The sequence below is a fragment of the Coregonus clupeaformis genome, chromosome 27, assembly GCF_020615455.1.
Source record: "Coregonus clupeaformis isolate EN_2021a chromosome 27, ASM2061545v1, whole genome shotgun sequence".
Taxonomy (NCBI): domain Eukaryota; kingdom Metazoa; phylum Chordata; class Actinopteri; order Salmoniformes; family Salmonidae; genus Coregonus; species Coregonus clupeaformis.
Genome location: NC_059218.1, coordinates 39330600 through 39349061, shown reverse-complemented (window position 1 = coordinate 39349061; position 18462 = coordinate 39330600). Strand labels below are relative to the sequence as shown.

General features: G+C 42.4%; 1 protein-coding gene across 1 annotated transcript; it reads left to right on the top strand.

The window, feature by feature from the left end:
• Positions 1 to 1220: 1220 nt before the first annotated feature.
• On the top strand, positions 1221 to 17748 carry pygma (phosphorylase, glycogen, muscle A). Its single transcript, XM_041851548.2, has 20 exons — positions 1221 to 1545; positions 5893 to 5994; positions 6210 to 6288; positions 6462 to 6565; positions 6880 to 7011; positions 7207 to 7318; positions 7484 to 7566; positions 7678 to 7821; positions 8159 to 8251; positions 9189 to 9335; positions 9544 to 9707; positions 11464 to 11578; positions 11771 to 11872; positions 11958 to 12105; positions 12199 to 12257; positions 12386 to 12527; positions 12666 to 12876; positions 13193 to 13327; positions 14023 to 14089; positions 16002 to 17748. Exons 1-20 carry the CDS (start codon positions 1303 to 1305, stop codon positions 16152 to 16154), a joined length of 2535 nt encoding a protein of 844 aa, XP_041707482.1. The 5' UTR covers positions 1221 to 1302; the 3' UTR covers positions 16155 to 17748.
• Positions 17749 to 18462: the final 714 nt, after the last annotated feature.

The following is an 18462-nucleotide window of genomic DNA, read 5'->3' as shown; positions in this document are numbered from 1 at the left end:
ACCCTAATAAATAGAAATATGTTCACCTTCAACGCTGCGCATTGGTCTCTCCCTGACGTTAGTGACACACACCCACTCACATACAAGCTGCTGCTACTCTGTTGATCTTATATCGTGTTGCCTAGTCACCTTACCTCTATGCATATCTACCTCTATTGATCCAGTATCCCTGCACATTGTAAATAATGGTACTGGAACTGACCCTGTATATAGTACGCTTACTTACTTCTCATGTTCTACTTATTTCTTATTTGTATATCTTGTGTGTTTTTGTTCTACCTTGTTATTTTTTGTATTACATTGTTATTGATTACTGGATTGTTGGGGTTAGAGCTTGCAAGAAAGGCATTTCACTGTAGTTGTGCATGTGACATTAAAAACGTAGTCTGTTTCGCAAGCGTTCCCGGAGGGCTGGGGATGTTGCGCCTCTGGGTTTAGAAACTCTGTGGTTGTAGAGAGAAATAGCGCAATACTAGTAGAACAAATTCATAGGATAATTCCTATTATACATTTTATACCAGCAGAACACCGGTATAAAAATCAATCTCAATCCATCGCATCCGCCGATGTTGTCCTTCTGCATCTGTGGTGGAAGGTGGCCAACTTCAACTGTGTTTGTCAGAACAGGAGACCTTCCGAAAATCGGACTTCTCACGAAAACGTCTGTAGCGTCCGACCTATAGAAAGATGAGACTCTCACGATGGTGTTCTCGGTTTTGCTCTGCGACACCCACAAGCGTCATGGGACTCGTCTGAAGTCAGTTTGGGCTACACACTAATATGTAGTACCCACCATTGAAAGGTGAGACTCTTAGGAACACCTACAGTACATGTTGGTTGTTTTGCTCTAGGACTCTCACAAGACTCGTCTGAAGGTAGCCTTGTACCAGTTAAAAAAAGTATGGAAGTACTTTGGTGCCAAAAAATTAGTTCAATATGAGTCAATTTAAAATAAAATACAAATCTGAGCTTTCTTATCTCTCAGATACGCCTAAATCCATAGACACTTAAAAGTTCAAAGTTTGTTTTTCATGACAATTCAATTCAGATTAATTTAGTTTCTAGACTGCAAGATGTGAAATAGGCCTTAATCTAAACATTTGAAAATATTCCTATGTAATAATAGGGACTGAGTAGTAATTGGATCTCCCTTTTGAGTATGCCCCACCTTCTTCTTAATATTCATGATCACTCTTATAAATAGGTGAACGTGGCCCATCCATGTGGGTGCTTCTGTAGTAGTATCTGAACTGGGTGGACGTGCACCTTTTACTGTAACAAGGAAGCCGGTGTTAGAGCATCATGTCAAAACCGTTGTCAGACCACGATAAAAGGAAGCAGATCTCCGTGAGAGGTCTTGCCGGTGTGGAAAATGTCGCAGAACTGAAGGTCGCTTTCAATAGGCATCTCCATTTTACACTGGTCAAGGACAGAAATGTGGCAACCAAACGGGATTACTACTTTGCTCTCGCCAACACCGTGCGCGACCACTTGGTGGGCAAGTGGATCAGAACCCAGCAGTACTACTATGAGAAAGATCCCAAAGTAAGTTCCACTGTTAAAATGCTCGTATCATCTGTATCCTCCTAAAATCCATAGAATAGAAATAAACAGAAAGAAATTGAATAGAATAGGATGTCAAATTTCCCCTTTGGTTTCACAGTAACATCTAGCAATGAAACATAGACAACATTAGTCATTCATCATAAAGAGCATTCCATGTTAATTTTTTTGAAAAATAATGATATGGGAAATATATGGCCATACTGTGAGAAAAGTAAATAACATTGTAATGTTACATTCCAGTGGTCTTGGTTATACCACACTATTTTAGTAATGAATGTATTATTGTGTGCCTCCGACCTCAGACCTACTGTTCCAGTGGCCAGTGTTATTAGCAGGATAATAGCCAACTTAGGACATATGGTTTGAAAACATCATATTTTTACATTTTAGTTGTCAGATTCTCTTATCCAGAGCAACTTACAGTAGTGAGTGCATACATTTTTGTACTTTGTTTCCTACTGGTCCCCCATGGGAATCAAACCCACAACCCTGCTCTACCAACTGAGCCACACGAGATCATAAGATCTCCATGGCAATTTAATATCACACATACTGTATACTCTTAACACACATACTGTATACTCTTAACACATACTGTATACTCTTAACACATACTGTATACTCTTAACACACATACTGTATACTCTTAACACACATACTGTATACTCTTAACACACATACTGTATACTCTTAACACACATACTGTATACTCTTAACACACATACTGTATACTCTTAACACACATACTGTATACTCTTAACACACATACTGTATACTCTTAACACACATACTGTATACTCTTAACACACATACTGTATACTCTTAACACACATACTGTATACTCTTAACACATACTGTATACTCTTAACACACATACTGTATACTCTTAACACATACTGTATACTCTTAACACACATACTGTATACTCTTAACACACATACTGTATACTCTTAACACACATACTGTATACTCTTAACACATACTGTATACTCTTAACACACATACTGTATACTCTTAACATTTACATTTACATTTTAGTCATTTAGCAGACGCTCTTATCCAGAGCGACTTACAGTTAGTGAATACATTTTTTTTTTATACTGATCCCCCGTGGGAATCGAACCCACAACCCTGGCGTTGCAAACGCCATGCTCTATCAACTGAGCTACATCCCTGCCGGCCATTCCCTCCCCTACCCTGGACAACGCTGGGCCAATTGTGCGTCGCCCATGAGTCTCCCGGTCGCGGCCGGCTGCGACAGAGCCTGGATTCGAACCAGGATCTCTAGTGGCACAGTTAGACCACTGCGCCACTCAGGAGCCCCTTAACACATACTGTATACTCTTAACACATACTGTATACTCTTAACACACATACTGTATACTCTTAACACATACTGTATACTCTTAACACATACTGTATACTCTTAACACACATACTGTATACTCTTAACACATACTGTATACTCTTAACACATACTGTATACTCTTAACAAATGACACATTTGAAGCCTGGTTGTATAATTCACTATGGTAAGTTTTTTTTACTAGTCATTCCCCAGCAACATGCTGCTGTCCACACAGGGTCTCTGTCCCTGGGTTAAGTCTCTTTGCCAAATGTTGCATTGCTGCATTAATGCAAGCAGTATCACCATGACATTTCCAATTCACTAGTGCTCCTCAGTCGTGATGATCTGCTATACTAAACCTGTCTGTGACCTTCTCTCCTCCCCCCCACCTCGTACACGTAGTTCATCCTGGAGCTGATATAGCTACAGCTGTAGGAGTAGCAGAAGTGCCAATTGACATCAACGAGTGTAAAGGAGCAGGGAAAAACTTTGTTCCATACCCTCATTGATTAGTTTTATGTTACTGAGCCTTCTATTTAGTTGTGAATCAGCCTCTTCCATAACTACCTTATTCATGCAACATCCTTACAGACAATGAAACCTACTCAGTAACGATGAACAGGATCTAAAGCCGTAAGAAATCTTCTTGACACAGAAAAAACTAAATCAGATATTATATTTTACCAATATGTCACAGATATCATATATGATATTCCCTCTGTGAAATATGTATATATATATATATATATATATATATATATATATATATATATATATATATATATATATATATATATGTTTATAACATGTTTATACCATGTTTATAGCATGTTTATACCAACTAAGGTAAGTACAATACACGAAGAAGTTGCTGCCTGTACAGCACTTTCCTTCTGACCTTCTACTTCATTACATCATCCGAGGTCAGCTGGTGGTTTTGGTGTCCCTAGCTGAAAGGTCAAAAGGTATTCCCTGATAGAAAGGTCAAGACAGAAACCCATTAGCAGGGAGGGCAAGAGGACATTTAATCTGAGAAGAAAATTGGGAGGCTGGTTAGAGTTTAAATGTATGAGAACATAGAGAGCTGTTCTCCTTACATGCCAAAAAACGACCGTTGTTTTGTTGATGATGATGCATTTCATCTAATGTATTTAATACATCTGCAAATGATGTGGTCTTGGACAGGAAAACTGTAACTCACTGGGGAAATGTTCTCAGCATGGACAGTATCACTGCCATGGTGGTATAAACTATATCAAAATATTGGAGTGAAAGGGACTGAGTTATTGAAACATCAACGAGTGCATATCATTTTACATTTTACATTTTAGTCATTTAGCAGACGCTCTTATCCAGAGCGACTTACAGTTAGCGCATACATTATTTTATCGAACCCACAACCCTGGCGTTGCAAACGCCATGCTCTACCAACTGAGCTACATCCCCTGCCGGCCATTCCCTCCCCTACCCTGGACGACGCTGGGCCAATTGTGCGCCGCCCCATGGGACTCCCGGTCGCGGCCGGCTACTGTGAATTGAATTGCTAATCGTTTAACTCACATGTTTCATTGAGTATTGACTGGTTCATTTACATATATGATATCATAATTTATTTCTCATCTAATGAAACCACACACTCCTTAGTAATTAGATTTTCATGGGGGAGGTATGTGTACTGTGCAATGGAAATATCTATACGGAAACTCCTGATCTGCAAACCGATATTTAAATGTCAGAATTGGCACAAATTAGGTTAGGGTCATAGTTAGGGTCAGGTTTAGGGTAAGGGTCAGGGTAAGGGTTAAGTTAAGGGTCAAGGTCAGGGTCAGTTTTAGGTCAGCAGTGTCAGCAGTGACCTTATAGAGTCTCCCCTGTGGAATGAGTAATTTCTGGATAATATTTTTGACCATTTAGGGGGGCCTGTTTGGCTCAAGACCACCCCCAGTGGTTAAAATATAGTATTTAAGAGAAGCCTTAACCCAACCTATCATACTTGTACCCAAATTGTTACCAATTTTATGATATATGGCCATATTTATTTGGTAGACATTTAGTTGCACATTTACACAAGATAGAGAGCTCATTTGGAGGGTTCACTCGTACACTGTACCCCAAAGTACAACATTAAGTCATTTATTAGACTTGATACACTAGCTCTCTACATACTTGATACACTAGCCCTGTACATACTTGATACACTAGCCCTGTACATACTTGATACACTAGCCCTGTACATACTTGATATCAGTACCCTCCCTGGTACAGCTACAGTATGTTTTCAGACCTCTCTTTTACTATTCATGAGTATCACACACAGACTAACCTTTACAACAACCCCAGCTGAAGCTATTTTTGCCTGAGCCAAAATGCCAATGTTACGTAACACCAACAGCAATCTGTCTCCCGTAGCGCCTATCACCCCTCCTCTCTGTCCTCCTCCCCCTCCTCTCTCCCCTCCGTCCCCTCCTCCCCCCTCTCGCCCATCCGCCCCCTCCTTCCCTCCTCTCTCCCCTCCGCCCCCTCCTCCCCCCTCTCGCCCCTCCTCTACTCTCTCTGCCAGAGAGTGTGCCAGACCTCCCTATCCAACACCAAGAGAAAAACATGTAAAATGTCAAAGGCTAAACAACTGTAAGGCTCAGGTGTCAGAGTTCCACACGCTCATGTTTACAGGCAGACCATAAAAAGTATTCTAGGAATTTCCTTGACAGTTTGAATGGGTTTGTGTTACTGTATCTGACACATTACACTCACATCAGCATTTGGGTTCATTAGTATTTTGGTTACTGTCGTTCACCAAGTGTTCAACAGTCCATAAAATAATTCAATGCACTTATTAAAACAGCAGACTGTGACTCATTGGGTTAGAGAATCAATAAGATGGCCAAACCTTTAATATTGTCTCCTATGGTTGTTAGCTCTGCTACTGTATCCCACACTCATCTCTCTCTCACTCTATCCCCCACCTCTCTTGTCCTCAGCGGGTGTACTATATCTCCCTGGAGTTTTACATGGGTCGCACCCTGCAGAACACTATGGTGAACCTGGCCCTGGAGAACGCCTGTGATGAGGCCGTATACCAGGTGAGGGATGCTCACAGTCATTCAGATAGCTTTTTCATTGCTGTGGCTCACCACGGCAGTCAAACTGACTTCACCTTGTGTAACATAGCTACATTTTCTACCCTCGTTCATTTTTTTGGGGGGGTCAAAAGATCCACCCCTGTTTTAACTGAATGTCATGGCCACAGAGCTGTGATTTGAACCTGACTTGACCTGAGCCCCTCTATTCTCCATAGCTGGGTTTGGACATGGAGGAGCTGGAGGACATGGAGGAGGATGCTGGCCTGGGAAACGGTGGTCTTGGTCGTCTTGCCGGTCAGTTGCCTAGCTACTTCCTCTCACAGAGAGAGTGTGACATTGGTGTGCCTTAGACGGTTGTTTGAATTACACTAGAATGCTAAACATTATATAATGATATAACATGATTATAAACATGATAAGTTAATTTGGCCAGTGTAACCCTAACCTAAGTCTTCCCTGGTCCTCAGCATGCTTTCTGGACTCAATGGCTTCTCTGGGCCTTGCTGCCTATGGCTATGGTATCCGCTATGAGTTTGGCATCTTCAACCAGAAGATTGTCAATGGCTGGCAGGTAACATATATACACTCCTATGCTTTTGGGGAACTTTTTCTTATGTTTCCCCATCATTTTCAGACCATAAGACACAGGGGTGGACTGTGAAACAACTTTGCCCGACAGACTGTATTACATTTCAATTTTAGTAATTTAGCAGACGCTGTTATCCAGAGTGACTTACAATTAATGCATTCATCTTAAGATAGCTGGGTGATACAACCACATATCACAGTCGTAGCAAATACATTTTCCCTCAATAAAGTAGTTATCAGCAAAGTCAGTGCTAGTAGGAACATATTACATTTTTTGTATAACCCAATGATTGACAGGTTGAGGAGGCCGATGATTGGCTGCGTTACGGCAACCCTTGGGAGAAGGCCCGCCCCGAGTACATGCGTCCCGTCAGATTTTATGGCAGGACCGAGCACACCCCAGATGGTGTGAAATGGGTTGACACTCAGGTGAATAAAGGACAGGGGTTGGGGTGAGATTGAGGGTGCATATGAGGGAGACGAGTGTGTGTGTGTGTGTGTCTGAGAAGGGAGAGAAAAACAAGGTGCTGCTATGGCAACTGGATGCCACCAATGAACCATCAATGAATATGGATTCTGTTAGCAGGTTTCTTTAAATTCAGTCTCTTGTCATTGCGTTGACAGGTAGTGTTGGCTCTGCCATACGACACCCCTATTCCCGGCTACAGAAACAACATTGTCAACACCATGCGACTGTGGTCTGCTAAGGCCCCATGCGACTTCAACCTGAAAGACTGTAAGTGTACACTTTGCTTGGCTAATTGTTTTCACCTTGACTGGCTGCATTCCACCATTTCATATGCTTATTTAGTCAAATCTGCAAATGGCTACTCATGTAGCATGACGTAATTGGCCACTGGGAACCATTATCCTTAGGGTTTGTTTTTCCCTGTCTCAACAGTCAACGTTGGTGGCTACATTCAGGCTGTGTTGGACAGAAACTTGTGTGAGAACATTTCCCGTGTGCTGTACCCCAACGATAACGTAAGGATACATACTAGAATTTGAAAACTTGTGAATTGTGATGAATTCAAGATGGTGACAGACAGATGTGCAGGTCAGTGTGGACTCACCTCTACATGTCTTCCTCCCCAGTTCTTTGAGGGCAAGGAGCTTCGTCTGAAGCAGGAGTACTTTGTGGTGGCTGCCACTCTGCAGGACATCATCCGTCGTTTCAAGGCCTCCAAGTTTGGCTCCAGAGAGATCGTCCGCACAGACTTTGCCGAGCTGCCGAACAAAGTGAGAACCCCCTATTGGTTATTCAAACATATACTGATATGTCTTCATGTCACTTACAGTTGTGGTCAACTGGAGTTTGATTTACAACGTATTTGTTTGATTTACAATGGCACTGGACCCAAAAAATTATAATCAAAACTGAAATGTTGATTTTTCACTTAAAACAGAACATTTTGCTCCATTGCGTTCCATTGTAAAGTGCAAGGGTGCCAATGTATTTGACTGCAACTGTCTCCATGTCACTGGCTTAAGTATAGTTATTTTGATGACTTGTTCTGATGTGAAATTGTGATATAATAAAAATAATAACAATGTACTCAATATCTGTCACATCCAGGTTGCCATCCAGCTGAATGACACTCACCCTGCCATGGCTATTCCTGAGCTGATGAGGGTCCTGCTTGATGAGGAGAAGCTGAGTTGGGACAAGGTGAGTGGAAGCTAATGAGGGTACTGGTTGATGAGGAGAAGCTGGGTTGGGACAAGGTGAGTGGAAGCTAATGAGGGTACTGGTTGATGAGGAGAAGCTGGGTTGGGACAAGGTGAGTGGATGAGATAACTATCATCATGACAACTGAATGTGTTTTACAGCTGTACAACTACACTGGTTCTGATCAATAATTTATATATACACTAGATGACTGATAGGGGGCGCTGTGTTGAAGCCACCGTGCCTCCATCTTGGCACTCCCTCACCGTTGTAAAAAATATTTTAAAAGCTATAGAAATTTATTTATGAATGTCTACATTAGTTTTTGCCACATTTATTCTATTACAGACACCTTAATGCATACTTTTAAATTATATTATGTGAGATAAATATACAAATAAAACATGAAATAAATAGATTACTAATGTTACTGTCCCCACTACAACAAGAAAATACTTAAATCCTTGAAACATTTAATTTAAATACTATAGAATTCCATTCATTCCTATGGAAGACTGCTCTGACTGGAGAGTGCCAATATGGCCGACCTGTGGCTTCAAAGCCTCTCAATGGTCAATACATGGCATCAGCAATCCAAGGTGTATATACATCATTGGTTCTGATGTGTCACACTGGGTAGACTGAACTATTTTCATTGGAACTGCCCTGGGCAGTAGTGTACGGTACATCCAGTATACTTCGAAAGCCATGGAGTGTGGGGTTGTACTTTAATAATGATACCAGCAGGGGGCAACAAATACCAGCATAGTAGAATGTGTTGGCTTGGCAACACACTACAGATAAAGATTTAGCACAAATGTAAAGCTAGGACTATTAAGACTACCATTCATTTATCCTACTTCTGTCTAGAAGGGGGCAAATTAACCATGAGGTTTATAAATGGTATTATCTTACCTCTGTCCCTGTGTGTGTCCAGGCCTGGGACGTGTGTGTCCGTACCTGTGCCTACACAAACCACACCGTGCTGCCTGAGGCCCTGGAGCGCTGGCCCCTTGACCTGTTCCATCATCTGCTGCCCCGTCACCTGGAGATCATCTTCGAGATCAACCGTCGCTTCTTGGAGGTACGTGAGGCCGATGGCACAAAGACTAATGGTAGCCTACCGTGCAGGAAGTGTTATTACAGATAAGTGTTCCTTACGCTTTATCTAACTGGAATTATTGTACCAAAACGTGGTATTATAGGCTAACTTCATTGAAATCCAACTTTGTTACAGAATAACAATGTCCACCTTGTGGAAACCTAAACTTTTGTTTGACTTGTTCCTCCAGTATGTTGCCTCTAAGTACCCTGGCGACAATGACCGCCTGCGTCGCATGTCCCTGATTGAGGAGGGCGGATGCAAGAAAGTCAACATGGCTCATCTGTGTATCGTTGGTTCCCATGCTGTCAACGGCGTGGCCCGCATCCACTCTGAGATCCTCATCGCCACTCTGTACGTGTCCTACACAAACACAAATACATTTACAGTGGGGGAAAAAAGTATTTAGTCAGCCACCAATTGTGCAAGTTCTCCCACTTAAAAAGATGAGAGAGGCCTGTAATTTTCATCATAGGTACACGTCAACTATGACAGACAAAATGAGGGAAAAAAATCCAGAAAATCACATTGTAGGATTTTTTATGAATTTATTTGCAAATTATGGTGGAAAATAAGTATTTGGTCAATAACAAAAGTTTCTCAATACTTTGTTATATACCCTTTGTTGGCAATGACACAGGTCAAACGTTTTCTGTAAGTCTTCACAAGGTTTTCACACACTGTTGCTGGTATTTTGGCCTATTCCTCCATGCAGATCTCCTCTAGAGCAGTTATGTTTTGGGGCTGTCGCTGGGCAACACAGACTTTCAACTCCCTCCAAAGATTTTCTATGGGGTTGAGATCTGGAGACTGGCTAGGCCACTTCAGGACCTTGAAATGCTTCTTACGAAGCCACTCCTTCGTTGCCCGGGCGGTGTGTTTGGGATCATTGTCATGCTGAAAGACCCAGCCACGTTTCATCTTCAATGCCCTTGCTGATGGAAGGAGGTTTTCACTCAAAATCTCACGATACATGGCCCCATTCATTCTTTCCTTTACACGGATCAGTCGTCCTGGTCCCTTTGCAGAAAAACAGCCCCATGCTTCCCCATGCTTCACAGTAGGTATGGTGTTCTTTGGATGCAACTCAGCATTCTTTGTCCTCCAAACACGACGAGTTGAGTTTTTACCAAAAAGTTCAATTTTGGTTTCATCTGACCATATGACATTCTCCCAATCCTCTTCTGGATCATCCAAATGCACTCTAGCAAACTTCAGACGGGCCTGGACATGTACTGGCTTAAGCAAGGGGACACGTCTGGCACTGCAGGATTTGAGTCCCTGGCGGCGTAGTGTGTTACTGATGGTAGGCTTTGTTACTTTGGTGCCAGCTCTCTGCAGGTCATTCACTAGGTCCCCCCGTGTGGTTCTGGGATTTTTGCTCACCGTTCTTGTGATAATTTTGACCCCACGGGGTGAGATCTTGCGTGGAGCCCCAGATCGAGGGAGATTATCAGGGGTCTTGTATGTCTTCCATTTCCTAATAATTGCTCCCACAGTTGATTTCTTCAAACCAAGCTGCTTACCTATTGCAGATTCAGTCTTCCCAGCCTGGTGCAGGTCTACAATTTTGTTTCTGGTGTCTTTTGACAGCTCTTTGGTCTTGGCCATAGTGGAGTTTGGAGTGTGACTGTTTGAGGTTGTGGACAGGTGTCTTTTATACTGACAACAAGTTCAAACAGGTGCCATTAATACAGGTAACGAGTGGAGGACAGAGGAGCCTCTTAAAGAAGAAGTTACAGGTCTGTGAGAGCCAGAAATCTTGCTTGTTTGTAGGTGACCAAATACTTATTTTCCACCATAATTTGCAAATAAATTCATAAAAAATCCTACAATGTGATTTTCTGGAGAATTTTTTTTCTCAATTTGTCTGTCATAGTTGACGTGTACCTATGATGAAAATTACAGGCCTCTCTCATCTTTTTAAGTGGGAGAACTTGCACAATTGGTGGCTGACTAAATACTTTTTTTCCCTACTGTAAATCATCATATTTAAACGGCACAACACATACACATGATGATACTATTGGTGATGCGTGCACATTTTGAATGGATTTGTTTGAAGAGCTAAAGTGAACTAACTTGATATCTGTTGTGCTACTATGTGCAGGTTCAAGGACTTCTATGAGTTGGACCCACACAAGTTTCAGAACAAGACCAACGGGATCACCCCCCGTCGCTGGCTGGTTATGTGCAACCCCGGCTTGGCAGAGGTCATCGCAGAGGTGCAGGGACTGTTGCAAAAGCATTAGAATTTAGAATGGAATAAGAGTTTTGCACTGGATGTAGCCATTTGTGTATATAAATAGAAAACATCCTTATATTTATATAATAATTTATAATATGAGTGTTGTTAAATAGATGTTTCTGTTCTGATACTTGCACACTAACAATTCTCATGTCATCTTGTTGGTCAGAAAATTGGAGAGGAGTTTGTCCGTGACCTTGACCAGCTTAAGAGACTGTTGAAGTTCATTAATGATGATTCTTTCATCCGTGACATCGCCAAAATCAAGCAGGTGAGTCTCACTAAGTTGTCAACTGTAACAGCCTACTGTATGTCTGTGCTAACTCCATGCCCCCATCATATCCCCCCTAATGTAGGAGAACAAGCTGAAGTTCGCTGTGCACCTGGAGGAGCACTACAAGGTCAAGATCAACCCGCAGTCCATGTTTGACTTCCAGGTCAAAAGAATCCACGAGTACAAGCGACAGCTGCTCAACTGTCTGCACATGATCACTTACTATAACCGTTAGTACTTCCCTGGCTCACTCACTCACTCACTCACTCACACTCACTCACTCACTCACTCACTCACTATATACCCCTCTGTCTCTTTCTCAGGTATCAAGAAGGAGCCCAACAAGCACTGGACCCCAAGAACAATCATGGTTGGAGGAAAGGTATGTTTGGTGCCCCTCAGCCTTCACAGCCCCCAGAGTTTAGTTATAGGAAGTACATATAGAACAATACCTCCCATCCACAACTCACTGTTATTATGCAACACCTCTCCCCCCTGCTTTTCTCCCAGGCTGCACCAGGCTACCACACAGCCAAGATGATCATCCGTCTCATCACAGCTATCGGTGAGGTTGTCAACCACGACCCCGTTGTCGGCGACCGCCTCAAAGTCATCTTCTTGGAGAACTACAGAGTCACCCTGGCTGAGAAAGGTGACTGACTAACCCGTAACCCCATGGGTATCTGTTGTTGCAATGTCTAACTAGACGTAACATCTGTTATAACGTATACTCCTCTTGTACTGCATTCCTATGCTTCAAGTTTTCCTCACCATCCTTGTCTCCTACCAGCCATCCCCTCTGCCGACCTGTCTGAGCAGATCTCTACAGCTGGCACAGAGGCCTCTGGCACTGGCAACATGAAGTTCATGCTGAACGGCGCTCTGACCATCGGCACCATGGATGGAGCCAACGTGGAGATGGCCGAGGAGGCCGGAGAGGAGAACCTCTTCATCTTCGGCATGAGAGTGGAGGATGTGGATGCAATGGATGCCGGCAAAGGGTGAGCATGAGGACATGCACATGGGGACAGGGAGGCAGAGAGGACACTGGGTAAGGGACAGGGAAGTAAGGAGAAACTGATCCACAGGAATGGGAGTTCTGTAAGGGGAGTAGGGGGATACTGAGGCTGTTCCAGTCAGGATACAGTCAGAGGGAGATATACAGGGCAGAGATACTGTTTGGCCAGGTCTCCCTTGTATCTCAATGTTTTGGATAACATATGTTTTTCTGTTTAAGATAATAGAGAGACAAAACCAAACTGGAGAGCGCGTCGATCTGAACAGCGAGATTTAAACACTGACCTTTGTCTTACACAGATACCACGCCTCTGAGTACTACAACCGTATTCCCGAGCTGAAGCAGGCCATGGACCAGATCGCTGGTGGCTTCTTCAGCCCCAAGCAGCCTGACCTCTTCAAGGAACTTGTGGACCTGCTGATGCACCACGACAGGTAATCACATCAACACACACACTCACTCACACTCGCTCACTCACACTCACACAGGGGCCGTGCATAGGGCCTTTGGTGGTGCAGGTGCTCAAAGTACAAAAAGGGCACACTCACTCATCACACATTGTAGGCTTAGCAAGCTAGAACCACAGATGAAAGGGAGTTAAGCATCTTTGCCACTGCTGGGATGGGCTATACTAGCTGATCATCATTAATACAGGCTAGATTAATTAGCTAGTTAGCTAGGCTACGCTGTCAAAACAAGCAAACTAGTCCTTACTTATTTGAATTTGTTTTACCCTGACAAACAGTCCAACTGCAGTTGCCCCTTCCCTGTCCCTGACCGTGAGATACAACACATGCTAGCAACTCCAAAGTAACCTACTGGCGTTATTTATTTGAAATTCACCACTAGGCGGCGGTAGGTAGCTTGCACATGCGACGGGGATGAGCGCAGCAATGCACTGCGTGGTGGCAGAAGGGAGGGGAGGGGACTTTTTTCAAGATTTATGAGTTGATGAGAAATCATCTAGTTTGATAGGCAATTTGTTGCATTTAACATTACAAGATAGAAAAGAGATCAAATATATATACATTTTTTAAACCCCACCAATCAAAAGGGCAAGCTCTATGTGTGCAAACGCACCTGAAATGTATTTTCTTCAATTTCTTCTTATCTAATGTTTTATGTACAGGTTCAAGGTGTTTGCTGACTATGAAGCCTACATCAAATGCCAGGACAAGGTCAACCAACTGTACAAGGTCAGTGTTATGCCTAAACGTCATAGGTCCTAGGTCACCTGGTTCAAGTATCTGTCGATACCTTCTCAAATATTGCACTGCAAAAGGTGAAATCTAAGCAAGCCTACATATCTTATATTGAGTGATAATTCTGCTTATTTTAACCAAAAAAAAAGCTTAATACAAGTAATATATCTTATTTCAAGATATTTTCTAGATAATTTACCTTAATAAGATCAATTACTTGTATTAAGCCTTTTTTCAATGTTAAAATTAGCAAAATTATCTGTCAATGACGTTAGATAATTTAGGTTGGTAAAACAAAACAAGAAAAACACTAATTTTAAGTGAATTATCACTCAATATAAGATATTAAGGCTTGCTTAGATTTCACTTTTTTGCAGTGTGTCGTGACGTGACTTACATTCATGTGATGACTGTTATTTATCGAATCAACTAACTATGTTTAATTGTCACTCGATTAAATTAATAATGTAACAATTAACTCATTAGGAATTTGGGGCACCACGGAAGAAGTTGTTTAACGAGTTACCATCTCCTGAATTAACTCTAAAAGATATCTAGATATCTCTTATATCATTTAACAGTCACTTATCAAATAATTACCTCATCAGTCTCATTCTGAACGTCACATAATCCTTGAACCTGCAAGAACCATAACCTTATTGATGAATCAGCTATACACAAATTGGCTTAATTATTTATTTACTAACTAACTAAATAATAACACAGAATACATAAACACACACACGGTATAGGTTATCAAAAAGTGAGGGGTCAATAGAAAGAGAGTGAAAGGGAGAGACAAAGAGATTCAAACTATCGTTGTTACATTTGGAAACTACGCTCACAGTAATCATAATACTTAGCACCCTAACCACCGCTCATTCGGATAAGAAATGCAATATATATATTTACACGTAGCTGTCCTTGATCGTCATCTCTCTGTTAGACCACTTTCTCAAAAAGGGTTTGAGTGTCCTGGTTCCACTTTGGTGAAACTCGGCTTGTCTTCGAATGGAGTGTTCGTTAGAATAGATACTTCAGATGTACCAGCGGTTGTCTGAAAGGGATTGTCCTTCCCACCTCGTGTATTTAATCAAATGTTCTAGACTGCTTTACATGCCAGCTGCAGACTGGTAATGCTACGGTCTAGTGAGTTTCTTCTTCTTGTGTAGAGATTGAGAGTTTCAGAGTTTCTCACCATTTCAAACGTATGGACTAACGTCTCACGTTTTCTGGTCTTTCTGGTCTACCCATTTTAAGCCGTGTAGCTTCCTGGTCTGGTGTGAATTTCGTCATGAGGGATTTTATACTTGAGTAGAAAAGGGGGCGTTTCATCATTTTTGTGCTCATCTGGGCCTGGCCATTGACTGAGAACAAGTCAATATGGAAAACAATAATCTCATCTAGAATGCTAAAATCACATTGTTATCTTCACAAAAGTATTATTATACTTAATAATTCGTTTTATACAACAATTAGATGCAAACCTCATAACTGGGAAGTGTACCTCCCCAGAGATACAGTTATGTTGTTCCACCATCTTTAATGACATCACAACATAGTAACGAATTCGACATGATTGTTCTTTAAGTCCCCACCGACCATTTCCCGCATTATTTGTGTTAGAAATATTGTTTCATTATCCACTTTTGGATGTTGGAGTTTTGGCGGGAAGAATCTCTGCGTTAACAAAGGGGTCCTTTCTCCCAATAATTCATGGCAAGGAAGAGAAAGTCTGCACGGTATTTACGACCAGTTGTTAAGTCATAAACTGGCCAAATTCTCCCCCCCCCCCCTCCCTCTCCTGTGGGAGAGAGAGAGGGTCCTTTGATGCATTGTCAGGACAGTCATGACAACTGTGATCTCAACATAATCTTTCCTTCCCTCCCTCTCTCTCTACAAACAGAACCCCAAGGAATGGACCAAGATGGTGATCCATAACATTGCGGGCTGTGGTAAATTCTCCAGCGACCGCACCATTGCCCAGTATGCCCGAGAGATCTGGGGCATGGAGCCCAGCCTGGAAAAGATCCCTGCCCCCGATGAGCAACTAAAATAAGCTGTGCGTCCACTCCACAGGGCTCCCTTCTCGACCACTTACTTACCCCACCCGCTCCACGCTACTGCTGTTAGGAGATAAGCACCATTAAATATGTCTGAGGGAAATGGCAAATCGTTTCTCAAAGCAATTGAATGACTGTAGTAATTGATGCCTGTAATCCCCTGTAGCTCAGTTGGTAGAGCATGGCGCTTGCAACGCCAGGGTTGTGGGTTCGTTTCCCACGGGAGGCCAGTATGAAAAATGTATGCACTCACTAACTGTAAGTCACTCTGGATAAGAGCATCTGCTAAAATTTCTGAAATGTTTTTAAAAAAATGACTGTCTCACTAGTTTGTCTCATACACAGTTCTGTCTATTCACATGGCTCATACCTTATCGTGACATGCCTTAGCGAGAAATTATGCAATGCCTTCTGTTGTGGAGAAGACATAAGAGTTGTGTGGTGGGTTTTGTGTTTAGTTGTGCATTCTGGAGTGTATCTTTATGTATGTAGGCTTGGATCCATTCTGAATGAGTTTCTGTGGTCTTAAATGCAAGAGTAGGTTGAGCTATATGATTTTATCTTAGCTTGAATGCTGTCAATATCGTGCATGCATTCTCATAGCATAGACTCTAGTCAATGATGAGAACCATCATTCTCTTAGGGTACTGCCATGATTGTAACATGTTTTCCCCTCTGAGCGAACTATAGACACTGGGCCTGATCGGACAGCTCAGCGCTTCTGCTCTTTTCTGTCCATAAAACACATGGATGGGTTTGCCCCTCTACCTTATATGTATGTCAGTGGAGGCTGGTGCGGGGAGGACGGCTCATAATAATGGCCGGAACGGATTAGATGGAATGGCTTCAAACACCTGGAAACCATGTGTTTGATGTAGTTGATACCATTCCACCTATTCCACTCCAGACATTAAAACAAGCCCGTTCTCCCCAATTAAGGTGCCAGCAACCTCCTGTGATTTCTGGTGCCTAACCCTCTGAGGGGACATAGGCCTGCATTAATATGTTGATCTGAATCTACCACAGAAGGGCTGCTGAGGGGAGGACGGCTCAAAATAATGTCTGGAATGGAGTGAATGGAATGGTATCAACTACATGGAAACCATGGAAACCAGGTGTTTGATGTGTTTGATACTATTCCGTTCCAGACGTTACTATGAGCCTGTCCTCCCCAATGAAGCTGCAACCAGCCACCTGTGGATCTATTCTTTTTACTCAATTGGGTAGAAAAAAACAATGTTAAACAGCTTTATGTTTGTCAACTGGTGTATGTTTTGTCTTTGCCTGAAGAAACCAACGTACCCGTGTAGTCTATTTGAAGGCCTCTGAGGGCTAGCCTGGGAACCAGAGAAACAGAGCAGTGGAGGGGTGGGATAACACAGCTGCTCCACAGTTGGAGGAACCATGTCAGTGTTTTGATGTTGAGACCCACATCATGGCCTGTCAGTGTTCTGAAACCCAGCTCTCTGTTTGTTTCACCTTACGGCTGTCAATAATGCCAACTGTGGCCAACGAAGCCCCATCCTTCCCTGTCTTTTCAGGATGTTCTTGTCTAGCTATACAAACACAATAAAGTATACTAGACACTAATGCCTTTAGTCATTTGTTCACCACGCACAAACATTCCACTATCAGCATGTGCATTCTAGAGATGTTGTATCTTAGAATTTAAGACACATGTCCCCAAACTGAAATTATGAAACAAGTATAGTTACCACCTCCCACTGGGCACAAACTGGTTGAATCAACGTTGTTTCAACATAATTTCTCAACGTATTGTGACATTGAATCTATGTGGAAAATACATTGGATTTGAAAAAAGTCATCCAAAAAAGTCAACTGCTGTTTTGAGGAGGAAATTTCAACCACAGGAGTATGTCATCATGGTAATCAAATTCGACATAGACAAACCTTGTATAAAATATGTTGAATTTGTACCTTTAAAACAATGTCAGATCTTCAACGTCATATCCACTATCAATAACAAATCTATAAGCTGGGCAGCACCTCCTACTGGAAAAAAACGATTTATGCATAGCTACCCTCTGATCTCGCATCCAGTTTTTTTGTTGTTGTTGTTGCTTTTACCCCCTTTTCTCCCCAATTGGTAGTTACAGTCTTGTCCCATCGCTGCCACTCCCCTACGGACTCGGGAGAGGCGAAGGTCGAGAGCCATGCGTCCTCTGAAACACGAGCCTGCCAAGCTGCACTGCTTCTTGACACAGTGCTCGCTTAACCCGGAAGCCAGCCGCACCAATGTGTCGGAGGAAACACTGTCCAGCTGGTGACCGAAGTCAGCTTGCA